The sequence below is a fragment of the Eurosta solidaginis genome, chromosome 5 (assembly GCF_040869045.1).
Source record: "Eurosta solidaginis isolate ZX-2024a chromosome 5, ASM4086904v1, whole genome shotgun sequence".
In the NCBI taxonomy this organism is placed as follows: domain Eukaryota; kingdom Metazoa; phylum Arthropoda; class Insecta; order Diptera; family Tephritidae; genus Eurosta; species Eurosta solidaginis.
Window position 1 is genome coordinate 46669230 of NC_090323.1, and position 27834 is coordinate 46697063.

Below are 27834 nucleotides of genomic sequence, written 5' to 3' on the forward strand. Positions count from 1 at the left end.
GATTTTTGGAATCAAGTAAATTCAGAATTTATCTTGTGGACTTTAGAAAGTATTAATTCGATTTTAGAAAGCAGGAAATATAAAGCATAAAATATACTTAACAAAACATTAAATGTATTTCGGAGAGTGTCAAATCGTTAGCTTAATGTGAAAATGTGCTAAGTCAATTTTTTTGAAAAATTGTATTTTAAAGCAGTTTTAAAACTGAATTCAAAATACATCGATCACAAGAAAATAATATTTAAATTTTTAATTTTTACGTGCTGTTTGCAATGATGTGTAAATGTGCTAAGTCGTCAACTGTTCAAAAAAAATGTGCTAAATCAACCAGTCAATAATATCAATCTGAATTACTAGTCATTTCTTTGTGCGCGCATTTTATTTACCTATTTAATTCATTAAGTCAAAAAGTACATGATTTGTTGTTGTTGTATTAACGATAAAGATACTCCCCGAAGGCTTTGGGCCGATGTTGATGGTCCTTTGCCGCATACAGATCCGGTACGTTCCGGTAACAAAGCACTATTAAGGTACTAGTCCGACCATCTCGGGAACGATTTATATGACCACATTAAACCTTCTAGGCCATCCCGTCCTCCCCACCCCCTAGTTCCATGAGGAACTTGGGGTCGCCAGAGCCTCGGCTGTCAATGAAACAGAATTCGCCACGGGTAGGTGAAGTTGGCAATTGGGTTGGGGAAGCTATTGTAACGAATTTGCTTGCAAATCCTCTTATTTGCAATCCTCTGCTAAGTTCGAATCACTAAACTGTTGAATAAATAACTCCAATATTGAATAATGGAAAAATGGCCTTTATTAAAGTACTTCACAATAACACTTATACTTTGCTACTCGCTGGTTTAATAACCAAACTGATTGATAACTCAAATTAAACTCTACTATTGGCCGCCAGATCGCGTGCTTCATCAATAACTGATTGATTGCTCAACTCAAACTGAATTACAGCGCCTCTACATCTGTCGCCTTTTATAATCTTTGGTTTCCTCGTTCGCATCTTCTAGACGCTTCCAGAATTTACTAGTCCAGTAGCTCTAAAACTTCCTAGCTGTAACTACAATTGCACAACTTTATAGTTTTTCTCATTGCATACTTATAGGAGTATCTCGATATATGCATGTATTTGTGCATTGACTCTCTGCTGCTCGTACACGTACATGGTACATATATGTAGACGCAGTTATTGTTTCGTTTATGTAGATACATGATGATTGAATTATTGATGTGCATTCACGTCACTGCTTAGCATCGCTTAGAGCTGGCAGCACTCCTTAGTTTTGCTAATATTCGTAACACTGCCCTCCATCTAAGTCTGATCGTCCCGATCAGACAAATCTCTCGATCTAAACGCTGCTAGCATCGCCAAATGTACCACTCTTCTACTCCGTGGTTTCTCAATGCTTTGTATGCGGTAGATGGTATCACTGATCTTCTTCACAACCTTGTACGGGCCTTCCCACCTGCACCGAAATTTGGATGGAACACCTTTCCGCCGGTGAGGGTTGTATAACAGTACCAAATCTCCCGCCAAGAAACTTTTCCAATTATTGTTCTCATGGTACCTGTGTTTCATCGTACCACTCAATACCCTGGTTCGTTCCTTCACACTATGTTGTTTGGCCGAGGAACTACTTCGTAGAGCTTGCGCTGGACGGATTTGATTTGCATAGTCAGTATCGTTCCCACGTTTCCCCACAGTAGTGCGCTCTGGCTTGAAACTACCCTCGCATTCTTTCTCGGAAATTCGTTGCTTCGTTTTCCTGCGTCTTTTAGGTTTTGTCAATGCCAGTGTTTCCCTCGCAGGTACTTTTGATTTTGATTTATTTGGCCCATTCGATCTATCAACCTTTGCCTTTGATTTTCGTGGTCTTTGTTGAGTCTTTTCCACCAGTACCCGATTACTGCTGAACCCTTTTTCCAAACTAAAGTTAAGTGGTATGTCCTGGTTCTTATAGCGCATAAGTTTTCTCCGCATATCGATCCTGATGTCATGGTCAACCAAGAAGTCCACTCCCAATATGACTTCATCAACGATCTCCGCCACAACGAATTTGTGTAGAACCATGACTTTTCCAATTAATACCTCACACACAACTTCGCCTTGGACTTGATTATACTCGCCTGTGACCGTACGCAACCTTGCTCCAGGTAATGGCTTTACTCTCCTGTAGACCAAATCAGATCGAATCAAGGAATGAGATGCCCCCGTATCTACAGTCAGTACACGCTCTTTACCATCCACATTCCCTCTGATGGTAAGAGTGCTTGATTTCCTTCCAATCTACGACACAGATATCACAGGACATTCAATAGCCGGGGCAAGTTTTCGTTCTTTACATCCGACACGCTCTTGCTCATTTCCGCCAGCTTTGCGTTTACGGCCACCCACATTGTTGGAACTATTAGGACCAAGATCGCAATGACGTGCAATATGACCTGGGTTGCCGCACTTGAAACATTTAATAACTCCGGCATTTTTCTGTTGTGATCCCTTCAGTGCTTCCAAAATTGTGTCTACCCACTCTGGCCTTTCTACTTCCACACGGCGTGCTTTGAAAACTGGCTTACACAGAAGCGACGCTGTTTCCTGAATCAGAGCATTCGATACCGTTTCAGCAAATGTTAGTTTTGGATTCGCATATGTAGCCCGCTTCGTTTCCACATCTCCTATGCCATTTATAAAACTCTGGATTTTTACCCTTTCAGTGTATTCCACGGGTGCGCCGCATTTGCAAAATAAGCCAATCTTTCAATATCTGAAGCAAACTCCTGCAATGTCTCATTTGCTTTTTGGTAGCGGTTTTGCAACTCAATTTGGAATATCTGTTTCCTATGCTCGCTTCCGTAACGTCTCTCTAAAGCGCTCATCAATGTTTCGTAGTGGTTCCGCTCGTACTCTGGGATGGTCTGTAAGATTTCCGCGGCAGGCCCTTTCAGTACCACGAACAGAGCTGCAACTTTATCTTCAGCATTCCATTGGTTCACTGCTGCGGTCTTCTCAAACTGTAGCTTAAAGACCTGGAAAGGAACAGAACCGTCAAAGGATGGTGTTTTTACCTTTGGATTACTAGTTGAAACTGCTGGGCGATTTAGTTGCAACTGCTCGATACGTCCTCTCAAAGCATCCACCTCGGCCTCGATTTTTTCTTCAAACTGTAAAATTTTTGTATCTTGCGCCTCCAACTTCGAGGAAATACGTCCTTCTTGCTCTTCCAGTTGAGCAGAGATCTGCGATGATATCTGTGCTGAAATTTGAGCCGACATTTCGGATATCTGTGCCTCTTGTGCTTCCATCTTCGATGTAATCTGTGGCGACATTTCTGACATACGAGTTTCTTGTGCTTCAATCTTCGATGTTATTCGCGTCTCTTGGGATTCCATCTGTGATGACGTATACGTTTTCTGTTCTTCTAGTTGAGATGACATGTTGGTGGATATTTGCGATGACATTTCTGTTATACGTGCCTCTTGCGCTTCCAGTTGGGATGCCAATTGCGACGACATTGATGCTACTGTCGATGTTTGTACAGATATTGCAGCCAATATCATGTTCAAGTCTGTGCTGGTAACCGTCTGCGATGTTTCGTTTTTCTCTTCAATTTTTGTTGTCTCCTCGCCATCAAGGTGAAATATATACTCTTCCACATCAATTCCTTCTGCTTCCATTGCCTCTCGTAGCCGTGCCTGAAGTTCGAGTTTAACGCCGCTTGTATTCAATCCACGGCTCTCCAACTCCTTCTTCAGTTGCTGGATCTTTAATTCACTGAACTTTGCCATGTCCTTGTTGTCTTCTGGAATTTATTCAACAATTCCTCTTCTGACACCAATTGTAACGAATTTGCTTGCAAATCCTCTTATTTGCAATCCTCTGCTAAGTTCGAATCACTAAACTGTTGAATAAATAACTCCAATATTGAATAATGGAAAAATGGCCTTTATTAAAGTACTTCCAATAACACTTATACTTTGCTACTCGCTGGCTTAATAACCAAACTGATTGATAACTCAAATTAAACTCTACTATTGGCCGCCAGATCGCGTGCTTAATCAATAACTGATTGATTGCTCAACTCAAACTGAATTACAGCGCCTCTACATCGGTCGCCTTTTATAATCTTTGGTTTCCTCGTTCGCATCTTCTAGACGCTTCCAGAATCTACTAGTCCAGTAGCTCTAAAACTTCCTAGCTGTAACTACAATTGCACAACTTTATAGTTTTTCTCATTGCATACTTATAGGAGTATCTCGATATATGCATGTATTTGTGCAATGACTCTCTGCTGCTCGTACACGTACATGGTACATATATGTAGACGCAGTTATTGTTTCGTTTATGTAGATACATGTTGATTGAATTATTGATGTGCATTCACGTCACTGCTTAGCATCGCTTAGAGCTGGCAGCACTCCTTAGTTTTGCTAATATTCGTAACACTATATATTGCGCTGGGAACCCCTTGAGAGGGTTGCCTACACAACACCTTGAAATTGGATTCACCCAATTGAGACATACCTTTGGTGTTTGATAAATGCTTTGCGCTGACCATAATCTACTTCAATTCTTACATGTCGACAACTACATGCTTTGCTACAGGCTAGTTAAAAATAGAAAACAATTCAAGCTTAAACTTATATAAGCTGTTATTAAAATTAATAACACTACTGAATCGATTTGATAGATGTATAGTCCTAGTTATAGGTTCATTCAAAGCATAATTCGTTTTATGAGTTATTTCGATAAATAATCTATTATGCCGAAGATCACGCAGTGGAATATATGGAATGAACAAATTAGATAAATCATAGCAATTCGTGATAAAGTTTATTACATTATAGGCAAGCATGAGTGAGATTCAAGTTGTTCTGTCATATGCAAAGCCTGAAGACCAAGCAATTTGCACCTGCTAGTATATGATGGGAGGCCGTCTGGCTAATGAAGCTTACGTAAAGCAATTTTTGTAAAAAATTTTTGAACTCTCTCAATTTTATAGGAGTTATATTCATAGAAAGGATTCCATATTATTCAGCAATATTCAAGACCACTTCTGACCAAGGATATATAAAGTGCCTTCAGCGTCATAGGGTCCTTAAAGTCACTGGTGTTACGTTTACTGAACCCAACCATTGCAACAAATTTTGAAACAATGAAGTCAATGTGACTCGAAAAAGAGAGTTTGCAGTCAAAAATTAGACCCAAGTCTTTACTCTCTTACGATTAAGAGATTTAGCATTTAGTTTGTAGATAAAGTATGTGGCAGTTGTCTTTTTGGAATAAGACACAACACAACATTTTTTCGAATTTAAATATAAATTATTGTCTGCGCACCATCCGGAAAAAGAGTCCAGATCAGAACCGTTAGAAATAGTTTGACAAATAAATAGTATTTTTTGTGAAATCTATAGTTTTAGTGTTATATTTCAATCATTAAAGGGGAGGAGTGATGGGGAAACATATTGAGTAAAAAGTGCTAAGTCAGGAGAAAAAATTTGTTATGAGTGCGGAAATTGTGCTAAGTCATAAAATAGCTGCTGGGTTGGCACACATGATTTTTATTTATCTGTTTCAAAGCTTCTACACTCAAAAGCATTGCAATTAAGGTATCCTCATTCACAGTTTTGATAAAAGAAGGTTATTTCAAAAGTTATTAATTTTTTTTCGTCTCCTGTAAAATGCGTAAAGGTTGACTTAGCACATTTTCACATTAAGCTAACGAAATGTACTTTAGGCACCAACAAAGTTATTTATTTATTAAATTAAAACAAAATATATGTAATTAATGCGGTTCTAAATATATATACATTTAATTATTATCGAAAGAACATGTGATACTTTCTGAAGTTAATTTCTGATTTAGATATCAGAAAAATCATTCATTTGTTTCTAAGTAATATCTTATACTGATCTTTCTAAGCTTTACTTCGAAAATTTAATTTTCCCACTGAAATGTCATACCTTTCGTGTTGAAAATATCTTTGAAAACTAAAATGCAAGGTAAAAATAGCGACAAAGTTAAAACGGACTGCGGCTCCCAACCAATATTGTAGTAGATAAGAATAGCTTCGTAGACAATATGAGTCTACACAGATATTTCTGGTAGTAGGATTGTATGACCACAGTTTGAGGTTAAAGTTAAAATTTTTATGCGGATGCTTAAAGCGATTTGTTGAACCGTCCTGTCCGAGTTTTACTGTTAGCGAAGGTTGGAATTTGGTGGCTGATTTCGCCAAGAAATATAAGTGGGGTTAATAACTGAGCAACGACCCTGTAAGAATACTGTCGGTTAAAACCAGGAATGACAGTGACTGTTATTAATTTTTTTAATGAAATTTTCAATTCTTACTGAGTGTTCTTTTTCTCTTATTGGGATTGCTCTCTTATGCATTTTCAATGCGTATGAGTTACCGCTCTTAACGTTTTCGAAGACCCCAATAATATTTTCATCATACCAAAAAGAAAAAGAAAAATTTTTTTCGATAACTATTGTGATTTAATTTTTCTATAAACGAAAAACTATTTTATATTTTTGAAATAGAAGATAGACATCATTTCAATTGTAGAAAACTTAAAAATAAAAAATTTAGCATAAAAATTATTGTTCTGGCCTTTGGCTTGAATCGAACCTGCAATCCTTTATCAATAGGGCGATAAAATAGAAAAATTGTTTGCCTAACCATACGCGCACGATTTTTTTTAACTTACAATCACTTCCGAAGAGCTGCCATTGCTTGAAAGGTTTCTGGAATCATTGTTTTAAGCATCCGTGTGTTTTGTCATATTTTTGAAAGTAGAACGTACACCACAAGACCTGAAAAACTTCATACTAAGACAGAATGATTATATAAATCTTTATTAAGAAACTCTGAAAAACTTCGTCAACTCTTGTGAATGAGGTAGTAAATCTGCATTAATTTTTGGGGTATGCTTGGGAATTTATAAAAATCTTAGGTTTTTTTTTTAAATATGGCTGCCAAGTCCTAAATCTTAAAAAATATATCCCCATCATCGAAATATATATCAGTTAATTACTTAATTACTACCTTATAACAAATAGAAAACAAAACCTACAAGCAGTAGTCACCAAATCATATATCCGCATCATCGAAATATATATCAGTTAATTAAGTAATTAATTACTACTTAATAACAAATAAAAAATATTATCAAAATTTAAAATTTTCACACGCATATTTCCAAAAACAAAACCCCCTACACAGTAGTCACCAAAAATCGAATTATCATTTAACAAGCCCATAGAAATAAAAATTGTGACTGTAGGCGTTGTAATTATTTAATCAAAATTATGTAACGTATTTAAACTAAAAAAATTCTATTGTTAATATGCATTTGTTGTTCATCAAGTATATTTACGTCTATATAAAATTTTGTATTGGTGTTACATGTATTTGTTGTTTTTTGTTTTTTAATTTTATATTTCTTTCTTTTTTGATAAATTGGTGTTTGCTTTTAGAAAAGACATTATTATACCTTCGCAAACATTAATTATACAAGCTTCCAATTATGACATTTTTGAAGTGCGCTCCGGATGAAAAATGAAATATATTTATATCGGCCTGGTTATCAACGAATCTGGTTAAAAATTATTTCTCATCATATAATCACAAAACCAGTTAATCTGATAATCAGGCCACGTGAATACTCCTATTGTAAAGTTAAATAAGAAACATTAGACCTTTTCAGTAACAAATCAAAAATAATTTCAAAGTAATAGATACAAAGTTAAGCAAATGCTTGGTTTTTAATCGGTCAAAGTTGTCTCAAACCATCAAAAACTGTTTCAAACTAGAGGGCCAGTTAAACTTCCTTAACCCTAACGCCATAGTCGTAACCATATTTTTACTTATCCATATCAAATTGGCATCAGTTATTGGTGCCTTAACCTAAAAATCGTGAAAATTTCATAAAAATAGTTAGTTTTAAAAAATAGAAAATAATTTTCAATTAAAAAGAGTTTATATAACAGTAGTAGAAGGTCAAACAATCATTTATAGTTAATCACCTCAAAATAAAATTATAATAAAATTTAAGTTACTAGCAGAATAATTTAATTCACAGTAAAAAGCGTGGGGTGCATTTGACTACATTTCATATCTTTCCTCCCAGATAGTTGCCAATAGAATGATTGTAACATTCAATATCAAGCACCCCACGCTTTTTACTGTGAATTAAATTATTCTGTTAATAACTTAAATTTTATTATAATTTTATTTTGAGGTGATTAACTATAAATGATTGTTTGACCTTCTACTACTGTTATATAAACTCTTTTTAATTGAAAATTATTTTCTATTTTTTAGTTCGGTTAGCTATAAAACCGTGTTTTTTTAGTTTTTTTAAACTATTATTTATTTTTAATTTTTTAGTTCAAGTAATTTTAAAAGTTTTAGTCGAGAGTGATGAAACCTCGAAACGACAGTGGTCCATGGATGAATCCAACCCCACGGCACCGAAAAGGGCAAAGACGAAGGGGGGCTGAACGCGGTCTTTCGCCGAAATTGTCAAGGGTCGGCAGATCATTGGCATTATAGACGAGAGCACCGAAGATGGCAGGATCCCGAAACAACAGTGGAAGTGGATCGAGGCCGCGCTCGCTACGGTGGCCGTTAAGATTAAGAAAGACAACCTGGTCCACCGCCATCTTACACCGATGCAGGGTGGTTCCAGGGCAATGTCAAGCTAATTGCCTGTGACGACGCCAGGTCGGTAAACCTCTATAGCGCCGCCGTCACGCTGATAGGGGTGGTATATCCATTGTGCACCCGATTCTTCTTTATGGTGCCTTGGTCTGGTGGCCTGCACTAGCTAAAAGTACCTATCTTAAAATGCTTCAAAAGGTGCAAAGGAGTTCGGAGCTCTGTATTACCGGGGCTCTCAGCTCCACTCCAGTTTCCGTTACATACATACATGGATACATAGATTGATACAGGCCAAGTTAATAAAAGCGTGTTAAAAAGGGCTCCAGTATGCTCTTTCATAGATGTGCCATGCATCCCCTTCTATTATTAATAAAGGAATGCGTTCTTCGCATTATGTGCAAGGTTTCAAATCTATGGCCATTTGGGGTGGTCACAAGTTCAATTGACCTTATGTCCGTTAACCTTATGTCACCCCGCCATCACATTATTGCATTGTCATGGAGCCTTGATACGTGTGCAAATTTTCAATCAAACTTTCGGCCTTTCAAAATGGTAATAACGCCAATTGACCTTATGGCCGTTGACCTTATGTCACCACACCATCACATTAATGCATTGTCATCGAGCCTTGATACGTGTGCAAAGTTTCCATCAAACTTATGGCCATTCAAAGTGGTAATAAGGCCAATTGACCTTATGGCCGTTGACCTTATGTCGTCACACCATCATATTAATGCATTGTCATCGAGCCCTGTTGCGAGTGCAAAATTTCAATCAAACTTATGGCCATTCAAAGTGGTAATAACGCCAATTGGCCTTATGGCAGTTGACCTTATGTCACCACACCATCACGTTAATGCATTGTCATCGAGCCTTGATACGTGTGCAAAGTTGAAATCAAACTTATGGCCATTCAAAGTGATAATAAGGTCAATTGACCTTATGGCTATTGACCTTATGTCACCACACCATCACATTAATGCATTGTCATCGAGCCATGATACGTGTGTAAAGTTTCAATCAAACTTATGGCAATTCAAAGTGGTAATAAGGCCAATTGACCTTATGGCCATTGACCTTATGTCACCGCACCATCACATTAATGCATTGTCATCGAGCCTTGATACGTGTGCAAAGTTGCAATCAAACTTATGGCCATTCAAAGTGATAATAAGGCCAATTGACCTTATGGCCATTGACCTTATGTCACCACACCATCACATTAATGCATTGTCATCAAGCCAGCATACGTGTGCAATGTTTCAAACAAACTTATGACCATTCAAAGTGGTAATAAGGCCAATTGACCTTATGGCCATTGACCTTATGTCACCGCACCATCACATTAATGCATTGTCATCGAACCTTGATACGTGTGCAAAGTTTCAATCAAACTTATGGCCATTCAAAGTGATAATAAGGCCAATTGACCTTATGGCCATTGACCTAATGTCACCACACCATCACATTAATGCATTGTCATCAAGCCAGCATACGTGTGCAAAGTTTCAAACAAACTTATGACCATTCAAAGTGGTAATAAGGCCAATTGACCTTATGGCCATTGACCTTATGTCACCGCACCATCACATTAATGCATTGTCATCGAGCCTTGATACGTGTGCAAAGTTGCAATCAAACTTATGGCCATTCAAAGTGATAATAAGGCCAATTGACCTTATGGCCATTGACCTTATGTCACCGCACCATCACATTAATGCATTGTCCTTCGAGCCTTGATACGTGTGCAAAGCTGCAATCAAACTTATGGCCATTCAAAGTGATAATAACGCCAATTGACCTCATGGCCGTTGACCTTATGTCACCACACCACCACATTAATGCATTGTCATTGGTCTTTGATACGTATGCAAAGTTTCAAATTAATCAGACTTCTAGAAAGCGGTGAAAGTTAAGCTCAAAGATTCCGTTACATACAGGCCAAGCTAATAAAAGCGTGTTAAAAACCAATTGGTTGACTAATAAGGTATGGTTATGGCGTTAGCGTTATGGTATGGCACCATTAATCGATTACATTGGTTTCCATAAGGTTGGTTCGATCAGCTGTTTTATCTGGTTATGGATAAGTCACCATTAATTGGCCCTTAACCAGCTGCTCAGATGGGCACAGAGGCGTTCCCATTATACCACATTAGTTACTCAAAGTTGATAAAGGAGTGCGTGGTCAACACCAACGCTAAAATTAGGCGTTCATTTATTTCACAAACCCGTCCCATTTTTTCCTATTGTTTTACACCCTGTGGCATTATTTATTGATGTGGCGCTAGTTGACAAACCAAAATAAATTACCAACTTGGCAACAAATGAAATTTTAATGTCTAATTCGCCATACGGTCGGGAAATTGCCGTTCACACTTATTAGTCAATTTAACTTTCACTTTGTAGTCGAAACTGATAGCAAACTAATTTTACATTGTATGACGAGCCGTTTTCATTAATAAGGCCAAATTTATGTTAAAATTTGACTCCTTGAAAACTAAGCATAAACCTAAAACTAGCTAAAATATTAGACCGTTACAGAAAAACGTTTTTTTCTCAAACATACTAACTAATCCACTTTTGATTTGCTAGTTTCAAACGAAAATTTTTGAAGCTTTTAACACACTAATTTCTATCTACGAAAATATCTAGCTCAAACAGCTAGTTTAGTTTAGCAAGATAAAGTTTTACCAGAGAAAGTTTTCAAGGTGCCACATCCTGTTTCCGAGGGGCGAAATTCCAAGAAAAAAAGTTGGGATTATCTCTTGTATAGTAAAAATGACCTATTGTTGATTACACGAAAATGCTGTTAGGGCTCGATATAAAACACAGCTACTTAATTTGCATAATATTGAGAAAGCAATTTTATTCTGGAATCTGATTCCTTAAAGCTTTAGCCTTTTCCAAGGTTGTACTGCGCATTCCTTTTTTTTAACACTATGAGCTTTAGTAAGGCTACTTCGTAATATGCGCGATTTTAAAAGTTTTCAACTGGAAATAAAGTAGCGTAATATTCTTTAAACCATCACGAGCTTTCGTCAAGCTTCTGGTTAACAAATGCTATTTTGAAGCTTCCTGCGGAATCAAACCCAGAATACTCAAATTTTTAGTCATAATAGATTTCGATACAACTTGTTTAAGCTTTTCATCTGCATTTTTAGAAATCAGCATGCGCTCTCTCGTCAGGTTGATCGCCAATATCTGCTAGTTCAGCAGTTATCTATGGGAACTGTATACAGACGAGTCTTGATTTCTAGTCAAAGTAGACCACCACAAAAAGACAAGCAACGCTGTGTATGGTTGTTTGCTGGACAATTTTTAGCTAGTTACATTTTTTTTTATACCATTATGGTCTCTCATCAGACTCATTTGTAATATAAACAATTTCTAACGTTTTCTCCGTCAATCAAACTCGGAGCACCCTGATTTCTAGTCGCAGTAGCTTACCATGTGGATAAACTGAGTACGTTTTTATACTGGCTTATACAAAAACCACCACCACAAGCTCTCGTCAGGCTTATTCGTAATATATGATATATGTGCTCTATTGCGGGAAACGAACGTAGCGTACTCTGATTCCTTTTAGCAGTAGCCCTTCAGTATAGATTATAGTTAGTTTGAAATTAGCTCAGATTTTCATTTTTTCTCATGGAGTATCTGAATATGCTTCAGCCTATTTGAAAAAAAGAAATACTTTTTTCCGCAGTGGTCTAATGATTGATTTTCCGTAACTGCCATGCTTAAGAATTTGGCCTTTGAAAATATGATCCCCTAATATTAATACTAAAGTGGTCTGCATCACACTTTTTAATTTCCATTTCAAGTTGCATAAGGAAACTTAGACCAAGTTTACATATAACGAGATTATCTTAATTTTCGTACTTAACTCTGAATGCGCGGTATCTACATCATAAGAAAACGCACAAGAAAAATTGCGTAAATATTTATACCTTTCATGAAAATGAAATGGTATATTAATTTCGTCACGAAACCGAAAATTGTAAGTCCTTAAAGGAAAATAGATTAAGTATACCGAAATAATCAGGTTGAAGAGCTGAGTTGATTTAGCCATGTCCGTCTGTCCGTCTGTCTGTTTGTATGCAAACTAGTCCCTCAATTTTTGAGATATCTTGATAAAATTTGGTGAGCAGGTGTATTTGGGTGTCCGATTAAACATTTGTCAGAACCGGCCGGATCGGACCACTATAGCATATATCCTCCATACAACCGATTTTTCAGAAAAAGGGGATTTTGTAATGTAAAATACTCAATTTAACAGATTGAAGCTTCAAACTTCACCATATAATTTCGTATATTGCACATATTGTTGCCTGAAAAAATTGATGAGATCGGTCGTATATATAGTATATATCCCCCACTACCGATTGTTCAGATAAGAAACTTTTCGTAATTGCTGCCCTATTTTAAGAGCTAGAGGCTTCAAATTTCAACGAATGCTTACGTATATAGCATATATTGTTGTCTGAAAAAATCATACAGATCGGTGGTATATATAGTATATATATGGTGGTATATATAGTATATATATATATTCGCAATTGTAGCCCCATTTTAACAGCTAGAAGCTTCAAATTTCACCAAATGTTTACGTGTATACCATACATTGTTGTCTGAAAAAATCATAGGGCCCGGTGGTATATAATCTCATACAACCGATTGTTCAGATAAGAAACTTTGCGCAATTTCTTCACCATTTTAACAGCTAGAAGCCTCAAATTTCACCAAATGCTTACGTGTATAGTATATATTGTTGTCTGAAAAAATCATTGAGATCGATGGTATATTTAGTATATATCTCATACAACCGATTGTTCAGATAAGAAACTTTGCGAAATTTCTGCCCCATTTTAACAGCTAGAAGCTTCAAATTTCACCAAATGCTTACGTATATAGCATATATTGTTGTCTGAAAAAATCATAGAGATCGGTGGTACATATATTATATACGCCATATAAACTGTATTTTTTTGCCACTTTTTTACGGCTAGAAGCTTCAAAATTCATAAAATGTCATCAAATAGTTACGTTTACGTCATATATTGTTGAAATACGTGATTCGTAGTCATAGTTTTTACACGCAGACCACAAAAAACCTGAAACTTTGCATCCTCACACAAAGTACCTACCTATTTTTTATTTTATATTTATCTAAGAAATCGTTTAGGTATGTAGATCTGTTCACTATATATATTCTTATTATTATTGTTCAGCCCCATTCATGAAAGGTATGAAGTCTTCGGCACAGCCGAAGACAGTCCCGTCCTTACTTGGTTTTGTGTGAAAAATAGTAGCAGCCAAGTAATTTTGACATTTCCGTCATGTCTCTGTTTTCTATGAACCGGCGTCACTTCCCTGCAAGACACGAAAGTAAAATTCAGCAATGCAATAGAAGAAAATTTGTTTAAATTAACATATTGGAATTGAAAATGCACCTAAGTTATAGAGAATACACTAAACGAGAGAAAAGAACACTTGTGTTCCAATGGAATGGCAAGTGCCAATTAAAAAAGCACATAAATACCGTCACTGTTATCCCTGTTATTTGACCGGCTGTGTCCTTACAGGGTCGTTGCTGAAGAAATAATGAGACGCACATATATTTCTTGACGAAAATAAGTTTCACCGATGGCGGGACCACACAACGTGGCAGCACGGTAACATGCTTACAAACATTAATAAAAGTTCCATGTACTTTGTTTTTGTAAACCGATGGATTAATGTCAAATTGTACTGCGCCGGAAGTTGAAGTATCAAATCATAGCAAAAAAGTAGAAAACAGCTGATTTCCGGCAGTCACCTGTTACTGGTTCCGCCATTGTCTGCCTTGTGCACGTTAGCTAAAAGATATTTAGAAAATGGTAACAGAAAGTGCATGAGCAGTGGATACTACTTGACAAACAAAATTTTTCTTGAACTTTTTTTGTATGGATTTTTTCATATCTTACGGCGTAGATACCGCGCTTTATTAATTTTTTCCCCTTTAAATTGTCGATAAATTAACGTTCTAGCTTGAACAAAAATATTTGAAATTTTAATATTTTTTTTTTTTTCAAAATGCGTATTAGAAGATGCGAAACCAAAGTTCCGCAACTATTTGTATGAAAAGTTAATAAATGTGATGGGGAGCACCTTTATATTCATATTAGGGGCGCTTATTTTTAAGGCTATCCTTATTGGTTCGGAAAGTTCACTACAAAAATGTCTGAATTTTCGCTGTTGTTTTTTTATTTAAAAGTTTTTGATATCGAGAATTTTTTTTTTTAAATTCTTAATAAACAAATAACATTAAAAAACATATTTTTCATTCATTTTTTTTGGTGGTTTTAAAGCGCATATTTGTTTATATAACTTAGCGTACCTTAGAGTGTACTAAATATATATACATATATATTTGTATGTATGTTTGTTTATGTGCCTAATTTTCATTGTAAATTTTGTGTGTATTCAAATGCCATTTTTGTTACTTAAAAAAGTACTCGCAAGTTCATCGCTTCAGGTTTTATACTTTGTCATATTCCATTTCTGATGTTAAAAACAAAAACAAAAAAATAGTAATTTTTTTTTGTATAAATTTCCTATAGCATCTCGTTATAAATATAAACCACGAATACACAGAAAGTCGAGTAACAGTTAAAAAAGAAAAGAAAAAAGAAAAAAAAAAACAGAAAAGCAATATGGCGGTGATTATGTTCCTAATCGAAGTATTGAAAGCAAATATATATATTTTTATTATTATTTATTTTCTTAAATATTTTATTTATTGACATATCTTTCCAATGCAATTGAATGAACTAAATATTTTACTACTTTTTAAAATGTTCACATTTTTTTAAGATATTCCAACATAATTCCATATAAATTCTAAGCAAAGTTTTTTTTATTAAAGTTATAGCAAAAACCTTTATAAATGCTAGCAATTCAACTTCAAAAAAAAAAAAAAGAAAAAAAACACAAAAAATACGAATACGAGAAATTGTAAAAAATCATTATAAGACTTCTTAAGCTCTTTCATGGCGGAACTATACAAGGTGGCAGCACGGTGAAAGCTGATTTGTACTTTTTATACTCAGCTGAGCAGAGCCACAGAGTATATCAACTTTGTTCGCATAACGGAACCCCATAACGGCATAAACTAATTGAGATAGATATAGACTGCTATATATCAAAATGATCAGAACACGATAACTTCAGTAAATTTTGAGGTATCTTAATGAAATTTGGTATGCCAGTTCTTGGGCACTCATCTCAGATCTCTGTTTAAATTGAACGAAATCGGACTATAATCCCGCCCACTTTTTCGATATCGAAAATTTCGAAAAACCGAAAAAGTGCGATAATTCATTACCAAAGACGGATAAAGCGATAAAACTTGGTAGGTGGGTTGGCCTTATGACGAAGAATAGAAAATTAATAACATTTTGGACAATGGGCGTGGCACCACCCACTTTTAAAAGAAGGTAATTTGAAAGTTTTGCAAGCTGTAATTTAGCAGTCGTTGAGGATATCATGATAAAGTTTGGCAGGAACGTTACTCCTATTACTATATGTGTGCTAAATAAAAATTTGAAAAATCGGATGACGAACACGCCCACTTTAAAAAAAAAAAATGTAAAGGCCAAACTTTAATAAAAAGTTGACTATCTTTACAGTATAAAAGTAAATTTTGTCAACATTTATCTCCAGTAATGATATGGTGCAACAAAATACAAAAATAAAAAAAAATTTCAAAATGGGCGTGGCTCCGCCATTTTTATTTAATTTGCCTAGAATACTTTTAATGCCATAAGTCGAACAAAAATTTACCAATCCTTGTGAAATTTGGTAAGGCCATAGCTTCTATGACGATAATTGTTTTCTGTGAAAATGGGCGAAATCGGCTGAAGCCACGCCCAGTTTTTATACAAAGTCGACCTTCTGTCCTTCCGCTCGGCCCCTAACACGATAAGTTGAACAAAACTCGATATATCGTTACTAAACTTAGTTCACGTACTTATATGAACTCACTTTATCTTGGTAATAAAAATGGGCGAAATCCGACTATGACCACGCCCACTTTTTCGATGTCGAAAATTTCGAAAACTGGAAAAAAATGCCATAATTCTATACCAAAAACGAAAAAAGGGTGACAAATGGGGATTGGATTGGTTTTTTGACGCAAAATATAACTTTAGAAAAAACTTCTGCAGGGCGAAATCAAAACCCCTTGGAATCATGGCAGGAATACTGTTCGTAGTATTACATATATAAATAAATTAGCGGCACCCGACAGATGATGTTCTGAGTCACCCTGGTCCACATTTTGGTCGATATCTCGAAAACACCTTCACATATACAACTAAGGGCTACTCCCTTTTACAATACTTATTAACACCTTTCATTTGATACTCATATAGTACAAACACATTCTAGAGTCACCCCTGGTAAACCTTTACGGCGATATCTCGAAAAGGCGCCCACCTATAGAACTATGGCCCACTCCCTTTTAAAATAGTCTTTAATACCTTCAATTTGATACCCATATCATACAAGCATATTCCAGGGTTATCCTTTTTCCTACGTTGTTATTTTCCCTTATTTTGTCTCCAAAGCTCTAAGCTGAGTAGGTAATGTTCGGTTACACCCGAACTTAGCCTTTTTTACTTGTTTAATTTGATTTGATACATCAACTACCGGCGCAGTACGATTTTGAAATTAGTACATCGATTATAAAAACAAAGTACATGGAACTATTGATGTTTGTAGGTATGTCACCATGCTGCCACCTTGTTTGGTTCCGACAAGAGCTCTTGATAACATTTTTTTTTTAAATCGCACTCCTACTTTTTCTTTACTTTACTAGTTTTAAGTTTTATCACAACCTTTCGATTTTTTATGTTTTATTTAGTTTGGTTTTATTTTAGTCGCTGCTTGTCCTCCAAATAAATGAATAAGAAAACAACATTTTAAAAAAAGCTTTATATTTTGTATAGGCTATTGAAAAGAAAATGTTGATCCAGGCAAACAAACTTAGAGGCAGCTGTTCTCGCTAAGCAATGATAGATTGAATAATGAATTTGCAGTAAAGACGAGTTGTTTTTAATATATTTTTAATAAAAAAGATGTTTTTAAACTTTTCTACTCATTTTTTCAAAATGTTATAAAAATATATTATGGCCTGGTTTATCTAATTTTACAGTAATCGCGTTAGGAAATTACTTAACTTTTCAAAGCGTTATAGGAAAAATCTTTATATAAATAGGCAAGTTGAGAACTTTGTGCCGCTTTTACGGTCAAACTATTACTATTTCGTTAAGTTACTTTAAACATTTTAAATAAATTTTTCGCAGTGAGAAGTTAAATTTTTTTGGCTCAGAAATTTTGTTAAAAAAATAAAAATAAAAAACTCATATTGTATTGCAAAGTTATTGAATATATCATACCCAAAAAAGGTAAAACCCAAACTTAAACATGTTTAGTAGATGAGCTACATATGTTATGGCCGTCTTACCAGTTGCGTTTCCCAATCGTAATATTTCTCGCAGGGAATCTCAACATTTTTGCGACAGCCGTGCAAAGTGTTTATTCGTTGCTATCTCGCTAACGACAGACGATGGAGCGTAAGGTGTTCAGCGCAAAAATACTATGGATCACACACCCGGTTTCGAAGGAACGCAGTGTAATTTTTCCGATTTGTTTTCCGTTTTTGAATTCGGGATGCTGCCGCCAAAACGCGTCTTTTGACAGCCCTCCCGATATTTGCGGACATGTATTAAGAGCAGGCATGCTTAACCAACGAACCGATATCATTTCGTTACGATAATTAACGTTAATAAACGAAACAAAGTCATATCGTTTCGTTTATTAACGTTAAGAACGTCAAATAAACGAAAGGATTTTGTTTCGTTTTCTGCCATATCAAAACAAAATCAAATCGTTTATGTTGATTATTAATTTCAAACTATGCTGGCAAAGCTGATTGATGGCGGAGTCATTAAAGCTGAAAGCATTAGCGAAGCTGATTACAACTTTTCTCATGAATTTTGATAGTACGAACATTTCTCAGAGTATTTTTGACATTACCACCAACGAATTACACAAACAAATTATGTGGAGTTTGTGTGTATGTCCGCTCGCTGTTACCACCTTACGGCTTCACCATGGCTATAGCATTGCCAGCACAATTCAAACATAAAATATCACGTTTTTGTTAACGTTTTTAACGTTAACGAAGCTGTTCGTTTCGGTTAAAAACGAGATACAATTTATCTTGATAATTTCTTTATCGATAATATTTCGAAGTGTTTCAACGGAAACGGTGGACATTTTTTGATAAACGATTAGCTTAACGTTAAGGTGCATCTCTGATTAAGAGTGTCATGCTGTCGCATTCAATTACAACTGGAACACTCTTTCGCCATATTGGAACGCCCATTTTGTATATTTTAAAACAAATTACAAATTTGTAATCAGCGACCTCGAAAATCCTTGAGTTTTAAGTTTTTAGAAATATATTAAAGTTCGGCTTAGATGTTGAATTTTTCCTGCTTACCAGCACAATCCAAACCACTGATGGGAAAAAGTTCATCATACGCCATGGCTTACAGCCAAAGCATATGAAAAGTTAACTGGAATTATGTTGCAACCGCTAATCATAAATGAAAAAAAAAAATACTTTTCTTAAATAAAATGTTTTTTTTTTCAATAAAATGTTTACAAAAATAAGCGCGAATATTCAAGTTGGAGTATTTGTTCGTTTTGTTGGTTGTAACATTAATAATAAAGTAAAATGAGGCAAAATAAAATAAAAAACAAAAAAAAATATAATAAAAAAGCAAAATGAAATAAAATAAAGTAAAATAAAATAAAACTACAAAAAATTTAATAAAATAAAACAAAAGAAAATAAAATAAAGCAAAATAAAAAAATAAAACAAAGAACAAAAAAAAAAACATATTAAAAAACAAAATGAATAAAAATAAAATAAAACAAAACAAAATAAAATTAAAAAAAAAATTAAATGAAACAAAACTAAATAAAATAAAGCAAATAAAGAAAATTGAAAAAATAAAATAATAATAAAATAAATTAAAAGAACAAACACAACACAAAATAACAGAAAAATAAAATAAAATAAAATAAAATAAAATAAAATAAAATAAAATAAAATGAAACAAAATAAAATAAAATAAAACAAAGAACAAACTAAAACGTAATAAAAAACAAAATGAAATAAAATAAAATAAAGAAAAAATAAAATATAATAAAAAACAAATGAAATAAAATAAAATGAAACAACACAAAATAAAATTAAAAACAACAAAGAGAGTTAAATGAAACAAAACAAACTAAAATAAAGCAAAATAAAAAAATAAAAAAAAAATAATAAAATAATAAAATAAATTAAAAGAAAAAAAACACAAAATAACAGAAAAATAAAATAAAATAAAATAAAGTAATATATGAGTAAATATGTAGTTTTCTTTACTGATATTTAAAATGTTTACAAAAACAAGCGCGAATATTCAAGTTGGAATATTTGTTCGTTTTGTTGGTTGTAACAGTAATAATAAAGTAAAATAAGACAAAACAAAATAAAATAAAAAATATATATAATATATTAAAAAAGAAAATGAAATAAAATAAAATAAAATAAAATAAAATGAAATAAAATAAAAAAATAAAAAATGAAAAAATTAAAATAAAAAAAATTAAATAAATTAAAATAAACTAAAAGAAAATACAACAAGACAAAATAACGGAACAATAAATAAAAATCGTGATAAAACAAAATAAAATAAAATAAAATAAAAAAAAAAACAAAATAAAATAAAATAAAACAAAATAAAGTAAAATAAATTTAAAAAAATAAAACAAAACAAAATAAAAGAAAATAAAATAAACTAATCGCGTAACATTTAATTTACTACCGAGCAATCTTCTCAGTGCAAGTAAAGTGGGTACACAAAGACGACTCTGTTAAGAAGCAGAGTTGCTATGACCGCCAGTTAGCCGAAACTATTTTGTTGGAATAAAGTCGCTTTAATTGTTGGTATTAGGCAGGACCAAGATAAGGGCGTGTTTGGATCATGCATTCCAGGACCTTGAGTTCCGTAATTTTAAAATCAGGGTTAAGCTAAAAACATTTATTAATTATTTGATTTTGTATATTAATTTTAGTTCTTATGCAACTTCAATATACTTGCTTTTGCTTTTCACGTTATATTATTTTTTGATTGCTAAAAAGGTTAGTTATGAATTACTCATACATCATTTGTCAATGTAAAAAAACTAATAAGCGTAAAAAGTCTATCATTATACCCTGTCGCTGATGTAAAAATGCGTTGTGGTTTTTAAGGAATTTTTATGCAGAAAATTTAAAGAAAAAAAAGAAACAAAAACGATAAAATAAAAACAGTGAAACAATTTTTAAGGATTCTCGTTTTTTCCTTTGCTTTCGGCTATCGTTGGAATCACTGAACTATCTTGTAAATAAACTCATATATTCGGTATAAAATATGTACTTTATTTACAGCACTACTATGGTAGTAGAATTTCACAATTAAAAATATTGGCGTATTTCACTTACAAGGTGTCAAAGTCAAACTGATTAACTATTCCTTAGTTTGCGCTTCTTTTATTCTCTCAGTTGCCTCGTTCGCCTATTTCTCCCACAGTCTAGACCAGCAGTCTTTAGCTAGTGAAACAATGTCCGCGGACACCATCTTATTATTCTCTTTCGTTAAGTAGTCGCTGTGTAAGCGTCGTTCCATCGGCGTAAGTTGTTGTTCATTTGTATTAAGAGCTAACATGCGTGCATATGTCTTGCATCGTTGCTCGCTAATAAACTTTGTGATAGTATGAGTTCGAAATATTGTTCTTGTTTATTTCATTTGTCTTATCAATAACACGCAATTTTCAGTCGGATTATGGAATTATAGTTTCTCAAAAATGGATTACTCTCCTTTGCACTTATTTTTTGTTATTCCCTCTCAATCGCTGCCGACCGTGGGTTCATGCACAAAAAACTTAGTCCTTTAGGAATCGTTCCTATGCCTGAACTCCTCTTGCGAGACACCCATCATTTTTGATACAAAATTACCAAAAATTGTTTGGGTGGCTCTTTGGTCGAGCTATTATTCGTTGTTGGCTCCATTGCTAGCCTTTGAAGAAGGTATGTTCAGCATTGGTCCTCATCAGCATCGCTACGACAACAACAACATCAGAATCGCTGTAAACATACACCGAATCTGCGACACACAGTCAGGATTTTTTTAGGGCACTCATGTCCAGCGAGCATTTGGGTAACCTAGTACACTGAACGAAATAATGGTAGTAAAATCAACAAATCGCGTTTGTTGGTATTGATTTGGTTTTTGATACAGATAATCGGTAAAATTGATCGCATTATGGTAAATTCGAACGAGTTTTCTCACAAGAAAGCAAATTTTTATAGTTATTTCAAGAGAAGAGAACCCGTTGGTCTCAAACTGACAATATTCTGTAAAAATTGCAGATTCTCAACCAATCTTTACTGATTTTTCTCTTCAAAGAACTGATTTCGTGAGGATTGTTGCGGTGAACACTTGTATGGCTGATCCTCATAATGTGCACGGTGAGGCACACTGGCGTTCCTAGATGTCCACTGAATAGTATACATACCCCAAAACCCAGCAATGTCAACGGACCTAACCGCGTACATCTAAAGTTGAATAAAAATTGTGTGCAGTTCGATATATTTTTGGATTAAAAAGCTATATACCCTTCTAATCTAAATACTTGTTCACTTGTTTAGCCTTAATCAAATCTAGTTACATTTTCTGTTAGGACAGGTAAATGTGTTTTTAATTCGTATGTTAGATTTCTTAACCCGCATGTTTTAACTGAGTTATTCTACTTGTAATACTACTACTTTTCAAAACAAAATTTTTAAAAACCTTGCAAACCAAAAGATATATCTTTTTTTTCTAGCTTGTGTTTGTTTCAAGGTTTAATAACAAAAACGGCTGGGCATACCCGCAATTTTTTGAGTGGTGATCAATTTTGTAAGAGACTGATACCCCTATTCGCAAAAGGTGGCAACCTTGTGAAAACATCCTCAGTGGCAACACCTAGGAGAAAAGTCTTAGAATGTAATCCTATATCGATGTACCAAATTTGATTCAAATCGGTTAATCCGTTTCCGAGATTGTAGTGGATATACAAAGAAATATAAAAAAAGGAGATGAGGGGACAACCCTAAGTGGCAACCCTACTTAAATGTGTCAATAGAAATGCGGAGTAAAATACCTTTCATTTGATATCCATATTGACATACATTTCTCATGTAATGCCAACAAATGACCCCGGGTCCCACCGAAACCGGGGGCTCGATCCATAGTAATTCTGCGCAGAACAGCATGAATTTACTGTCAAATATTTCCCTTCATAACAATGAAGTGAGACGACCACTTTTTTAACAGAAATAACTTCTATTTTAGGTTTGGGCAGCTAGATTGATCAAATACTCCACCGTGCCGGTTAGTCATCTGAAATGAATTTGACCACAGTGCGGAGCCGTACAGTAGCGTGGGTAGTGTGATGCCCATTAACAGCATCTTTTTGCTTTCTCTTGGACTCCCGATGTTTGCCATCAACCGGCATAGCAATGATACCTGCTTACAGGCCTGTAATGTTGCATATTGAATATTTACCCAGTTTGTAATTCGGAAGCCTAACCTTACTCCTAAATAGTTAACTATTTTTCCTAAGACTGTATTTCCTAGAAGGCTTTAAAACCACCTTCTAGCAGCGGTATTGTTTCTTTTTTTATCAGCTCTTTTTTTCTGCATTCAGTCATTTGGGCTTATCGTGCCCTGCTTTGGCTTTATACGAGTTTTTCTGTGTTTCGGGCTGTAATGACTACAGCAATGTTGTTTGTATATCCCACTAAGAATGAACCATGGAAAGTATTTCAAGATTGAAAATCACGCTATTGAAAACGCTTCCTACGCTACAGAGTTATCTTGTATAATACGCTGGACAGGGCCTTATATAAAAGAAATTTGATTCCTAAATAGTTGTCGCTGTTTGCAGGATCCCCCTTTTGTGAAATGTGCAAAGAACACTCATGTAGATTCCAATCGCCTGGCGAGTACTCGTTTTACCATACTTTGCATAGAAGTTAAAGCATGCGCCGTACCAAATCCTCGCGCCCGTATTTGAATAGCTTGGCCAGCAAGCCATCTGCACCCGCGGCCTTGTTTTTTAATCTTGTTATTGCTATTCTTACTTCGTCACAGTCTTGTGGGGGAACATTTATTCCATCATCATAGCTTGTGGGCTCGGGTTCATCATCTTCCATTGGTTTTTTTTATCGCTTTCTCAATACAGAGCAGTGTTCCTTCCAAAATCTAAGCAGCCTGTGGACATCGGTTACCAGTCCCGACAGAAGGTATGTCCCCGAACTTTTTGTTAAAATGTGTAGAAGTGTATGGTTGTTAGGTTGTTATTGCTTGTGACCATATGGTACTAAATGTTGCATACTTTTATGCGCACTCGATATTGTTTTAGAGTGCGCCTACGATGGAGTTTTACCCCACGCGAAAGCTGGAACTCGGAGGCTGGTTAACGAGGTTGAACTACATGAGTAGGCGGGTATTTCATGCATAGCTGGAATCGTCACACGCTTCAGAGAATAAAATAAAATTAAGTTTAATTAAACATTTGTTATCAATCATAATGTGGCGAATGTTGGCATCACTAGGCTGTTAGTAAATAATCAGGCAACAACAAAAACATTAAAGCAAGCCACACTTGTGTACATGAACACTTCAATCATCATTTACGAACATACATGAAAGGCGACGAGAAGTACATGAACACACATAACCAGAAGCTCGAAGTGAAGAGGTATCTCACACACACACATATGCAGACATGAGCCGAAGTTCTTACTCACACATACACACGCAAGCTGAGTAATAATTAATCAGATTTGATTTAAACACGCTATCGGTTGTGAAGTATAATTGTGAAGTACTACTCCCAAAATAATCTAAATAAGGACCAGTTTGCAATACTGAATATTGGAGTGATTTATTCAACAGTTTAGCGATTCGAACGTTAGCAGAAGCTGCATAAATAGCAGAAATCCCCTGAATTCTTTACAATATTTTTGTTTAGTCCTAAATTACACTGCATACAAATTTCTTGATTATGCGCTTTGCTCTCACTTCCTTAAACAACAAAACAAAAAACTTTTACCTGTGAATATGATGTTTTATTTTATTTTTTTAAATAGTTTTTCGTTTTTCTTTCGCAATTACGGAATTAATTTCTAAGCCACGCTTGTTTGCCTAAAAGTATGCAACTATTTACTTGTGTATGATAAACTGTCCACTTTTTCTTAATAAATGTTGCTGGAGCGCGCCTAAAAGGTCGCAAAAAAAGCTTGAGCTTGAACTTTTTTTGATTGGCAACAGTTTTGCATTATTGAAAGCATGAAAATGGAGCTTAATATAAAACTGTTGCTAATGAAACTTATAAATATATTTGAAACTAATTGCATTCAATTTGATTTAAAAAAAATTGATTGCAACTCATGAAAACTCGTATATGAGTCGCAAAATTAATAAATCGTGCAAAACTTGCATATTCTACGGAAATTGATTTTATGTATGAGTTTTTATTGTAACGAGGAATTTGCGAGTTTAAGTGAGTTGCCTTTTTGTATATATATACATAAATATAGCTTATATATCACCTAATTTCTTTATATGTCTCTTAATTCATCTCAATCTCCCTCGTTCTTCAACGCATACCCTCTGTTTCTCTCTCTTTTTTCGATGTCTCTTTACTCCCAATATACCAAATAAAAAAAATAGGTTCTCGAAGACCAAGTCTAGCGTCGGTTCATAGTACTAGTTCATCTGTACGTAGCTATAGTATGATGCGTTTCGAAAAGGAAGCACAACAAAAAGAGATCCGTCAGGAGATGAAATTACGTTTGGCTCGTCTACAACAACAGCAACATCTTAATCAAAATAAACCGCAAATAGTCATTGGCGATACATTGCAACATCATATGAGTGCTGGATCGGCGCTAAGTCGTTTAGGAGCTATGCCAACACCAAGTCCATTGACGCCCAATTCAACGGATGAATTATTACCATCGGTGGATGAGTTGCAAGAGGTAAGCGAAGTGTATGTATGTGTTGTGGAAATGCGTTATAGGAAAAACCTGAGCATCAACTATTTTTAAAAGAATACCGCATCCGACTGAAAGTATGCAAGGCTGCTTTGTCTTTGCATACTTCCATATATATTAATTTTGCATGCTTTTAGGCGCACAAAATATTATTTTGGCCCTTTTCGTGGCAAACGTAAACCGCATTTTATATTGAGATATACGAAACATATTTTTATTCTGCTCCTTGTGGATGCTCTAAAGCTTTTAGCTGAGTATTGTACTCAGTGTGTCGGTCTCTATACCATTTAAACTAATGACGTTCAGAAATCGTCGTGGTTTAATCGCTTCGTTCAGCTACTGAAATGCAGTGGATTTAATACACAAGGGTAAGCGGATGACTTAAGCTGCAGACATTGGTGTTTTATCGGTAACCGTATCGGTAACCTTATAACAGCTGATTCGACCAACCTTAGGGGAATCAATGCAATCGATTATTGGTTCCGCTGAGGTCGTAACCGTATTGTAACCAACCAATTGGTTTTTGGTTTACCGTCGTAACGATAAACAGCTGATTACGTTAGTAATCTGCATCACAGGTATGCACGGGGAAACAATATCTAATCGGATGCAAAAAAACCCTGTACATCATAGTAAGGTGGTGCGATACCAACAGATTGTCTATCAATCGTATCAAAATTGTCCTAGCGCCTTTCACTCGGAGAAGAAAACTATCCATGTCAGAAACATCCCTGGGTGGCACCAAAATCCGATTTTCAATGGAAGCAAAGTACCAAGAGGTTATATTGGACACTCACGTGGAAAGAACATCTAGATGCTACCCTAAACAAAGCAACAAAAGCTTTCCTCGCCTGCATTCGATTATATGACAAAAAATGGTATACTGGACGTTTAATACTGTTTTGAAGCCAATGTTCACCTATGCTTCCTTAGTTCCGTGTTCGTTGAAGGAACGAAGAGGCAGTACTTGCTGCACAAAGACTTCCAAATATCACTGAGCTAATGAGCGGAAATATGGCGGGGCATATGAGAGTAAAAAGATAATTCAGAAAATCCCGTATTCCAACAACGCGATGTAATGGTACCTACGCTCAGAATATTGCGGAATTTCGAGGTGCCCATTGTGAACAGAACTCTTTGGGAAACAGGGAACACATATACTGACACTCACTCAAAGGAAAATTGGGAATTGAAATTTATAGGCCGAACTTCAAGAAATCGATAACTATTTTTAAGGCAGAGCTCCATGCAATAGAAGTTTGCTGTAGCGAATTAGGCTTATCCTCGAGGAGTATCATCATTATGTCAGATAGTCAGGCAGCCTTACGTACCTTGCGGTCTTAAATAATCACATCTAAGGTAGTGGATAATGCATTGCGGTCCTAAATGATCTTAGAGCCATAACCAAGGTTTTGTTAAGATGGGTTCCCGGGTGCGGACAGGAAGATAATGAACAGACAAATTTCCTAGCCAAGCAGGTGGCTTTACCAGAATTCTATGGCTCAGAGGGAAACCACAAGTAACTGAGAAACAAAGCAGTTCAGACGATATTGGATTCAATGCCCTGGGCAAAAGCAGGCCAAATCGTTTGTACTCCCAGCAACGAGAGTATCAGCAAACTCATTAATCTAAGCAGAAGGGACCTATGAGCTCTCACTGGATTCTATAGGGGCCATTATAGTTTACGTTATCAACTAAGTAGGTTAAATATATCCAATACACAAATCTGTCACTTTTGTGAGCTGGATGATGAAACGCCGGTTCACATTCTCTTCGAACGTATCCCTCTGGCAAGAAAGTTACTCTCCAATCTAGGTCTAGTGATTTTAAATACCTTCGTGATATGGAGTAATAAACCTGACGAGGTACATGAATACATTAAGAGCTTCCACATACAGTAATAGCCTGGAAGATCACAATAGATCTAAAAAAAAGGTTATAAAGGCCTCGTTGAGCCACAATGTTAGCTTTACCAT

At 35.1% G+C, this 27834-nt stretch overlaps 1 protein-coding gene across 16 annotated transcripts in view; it reads left to right on the forward strand.

The window, feature by feature from the left end:
• LOC137253089 (platelet binding protein GspB-like) overlaps positions 1 to 27834 on the forward strand; it is a 260125-nt gene that overhangs the window by 227436 nt on the left and 4855 nt on the right. For 15 of the 16 annotated variants that reach the window (XM_067789435.1, XM_067789432.1, XM_067789447.1 and 12 more), the window contains one exon: positions 25536 to 25843. In XM_067789435.1, coding sequence (XP_067645536.1) covers positions 25536 to 25843 — 308 coding nt within the window. Of the gene's footprint in view, positions 1 to 25535; positions 25844 to 27834 lie in introns of those variants that run through there. The other variant, XM_067789448.1, reaches the window with a different exon arrangement.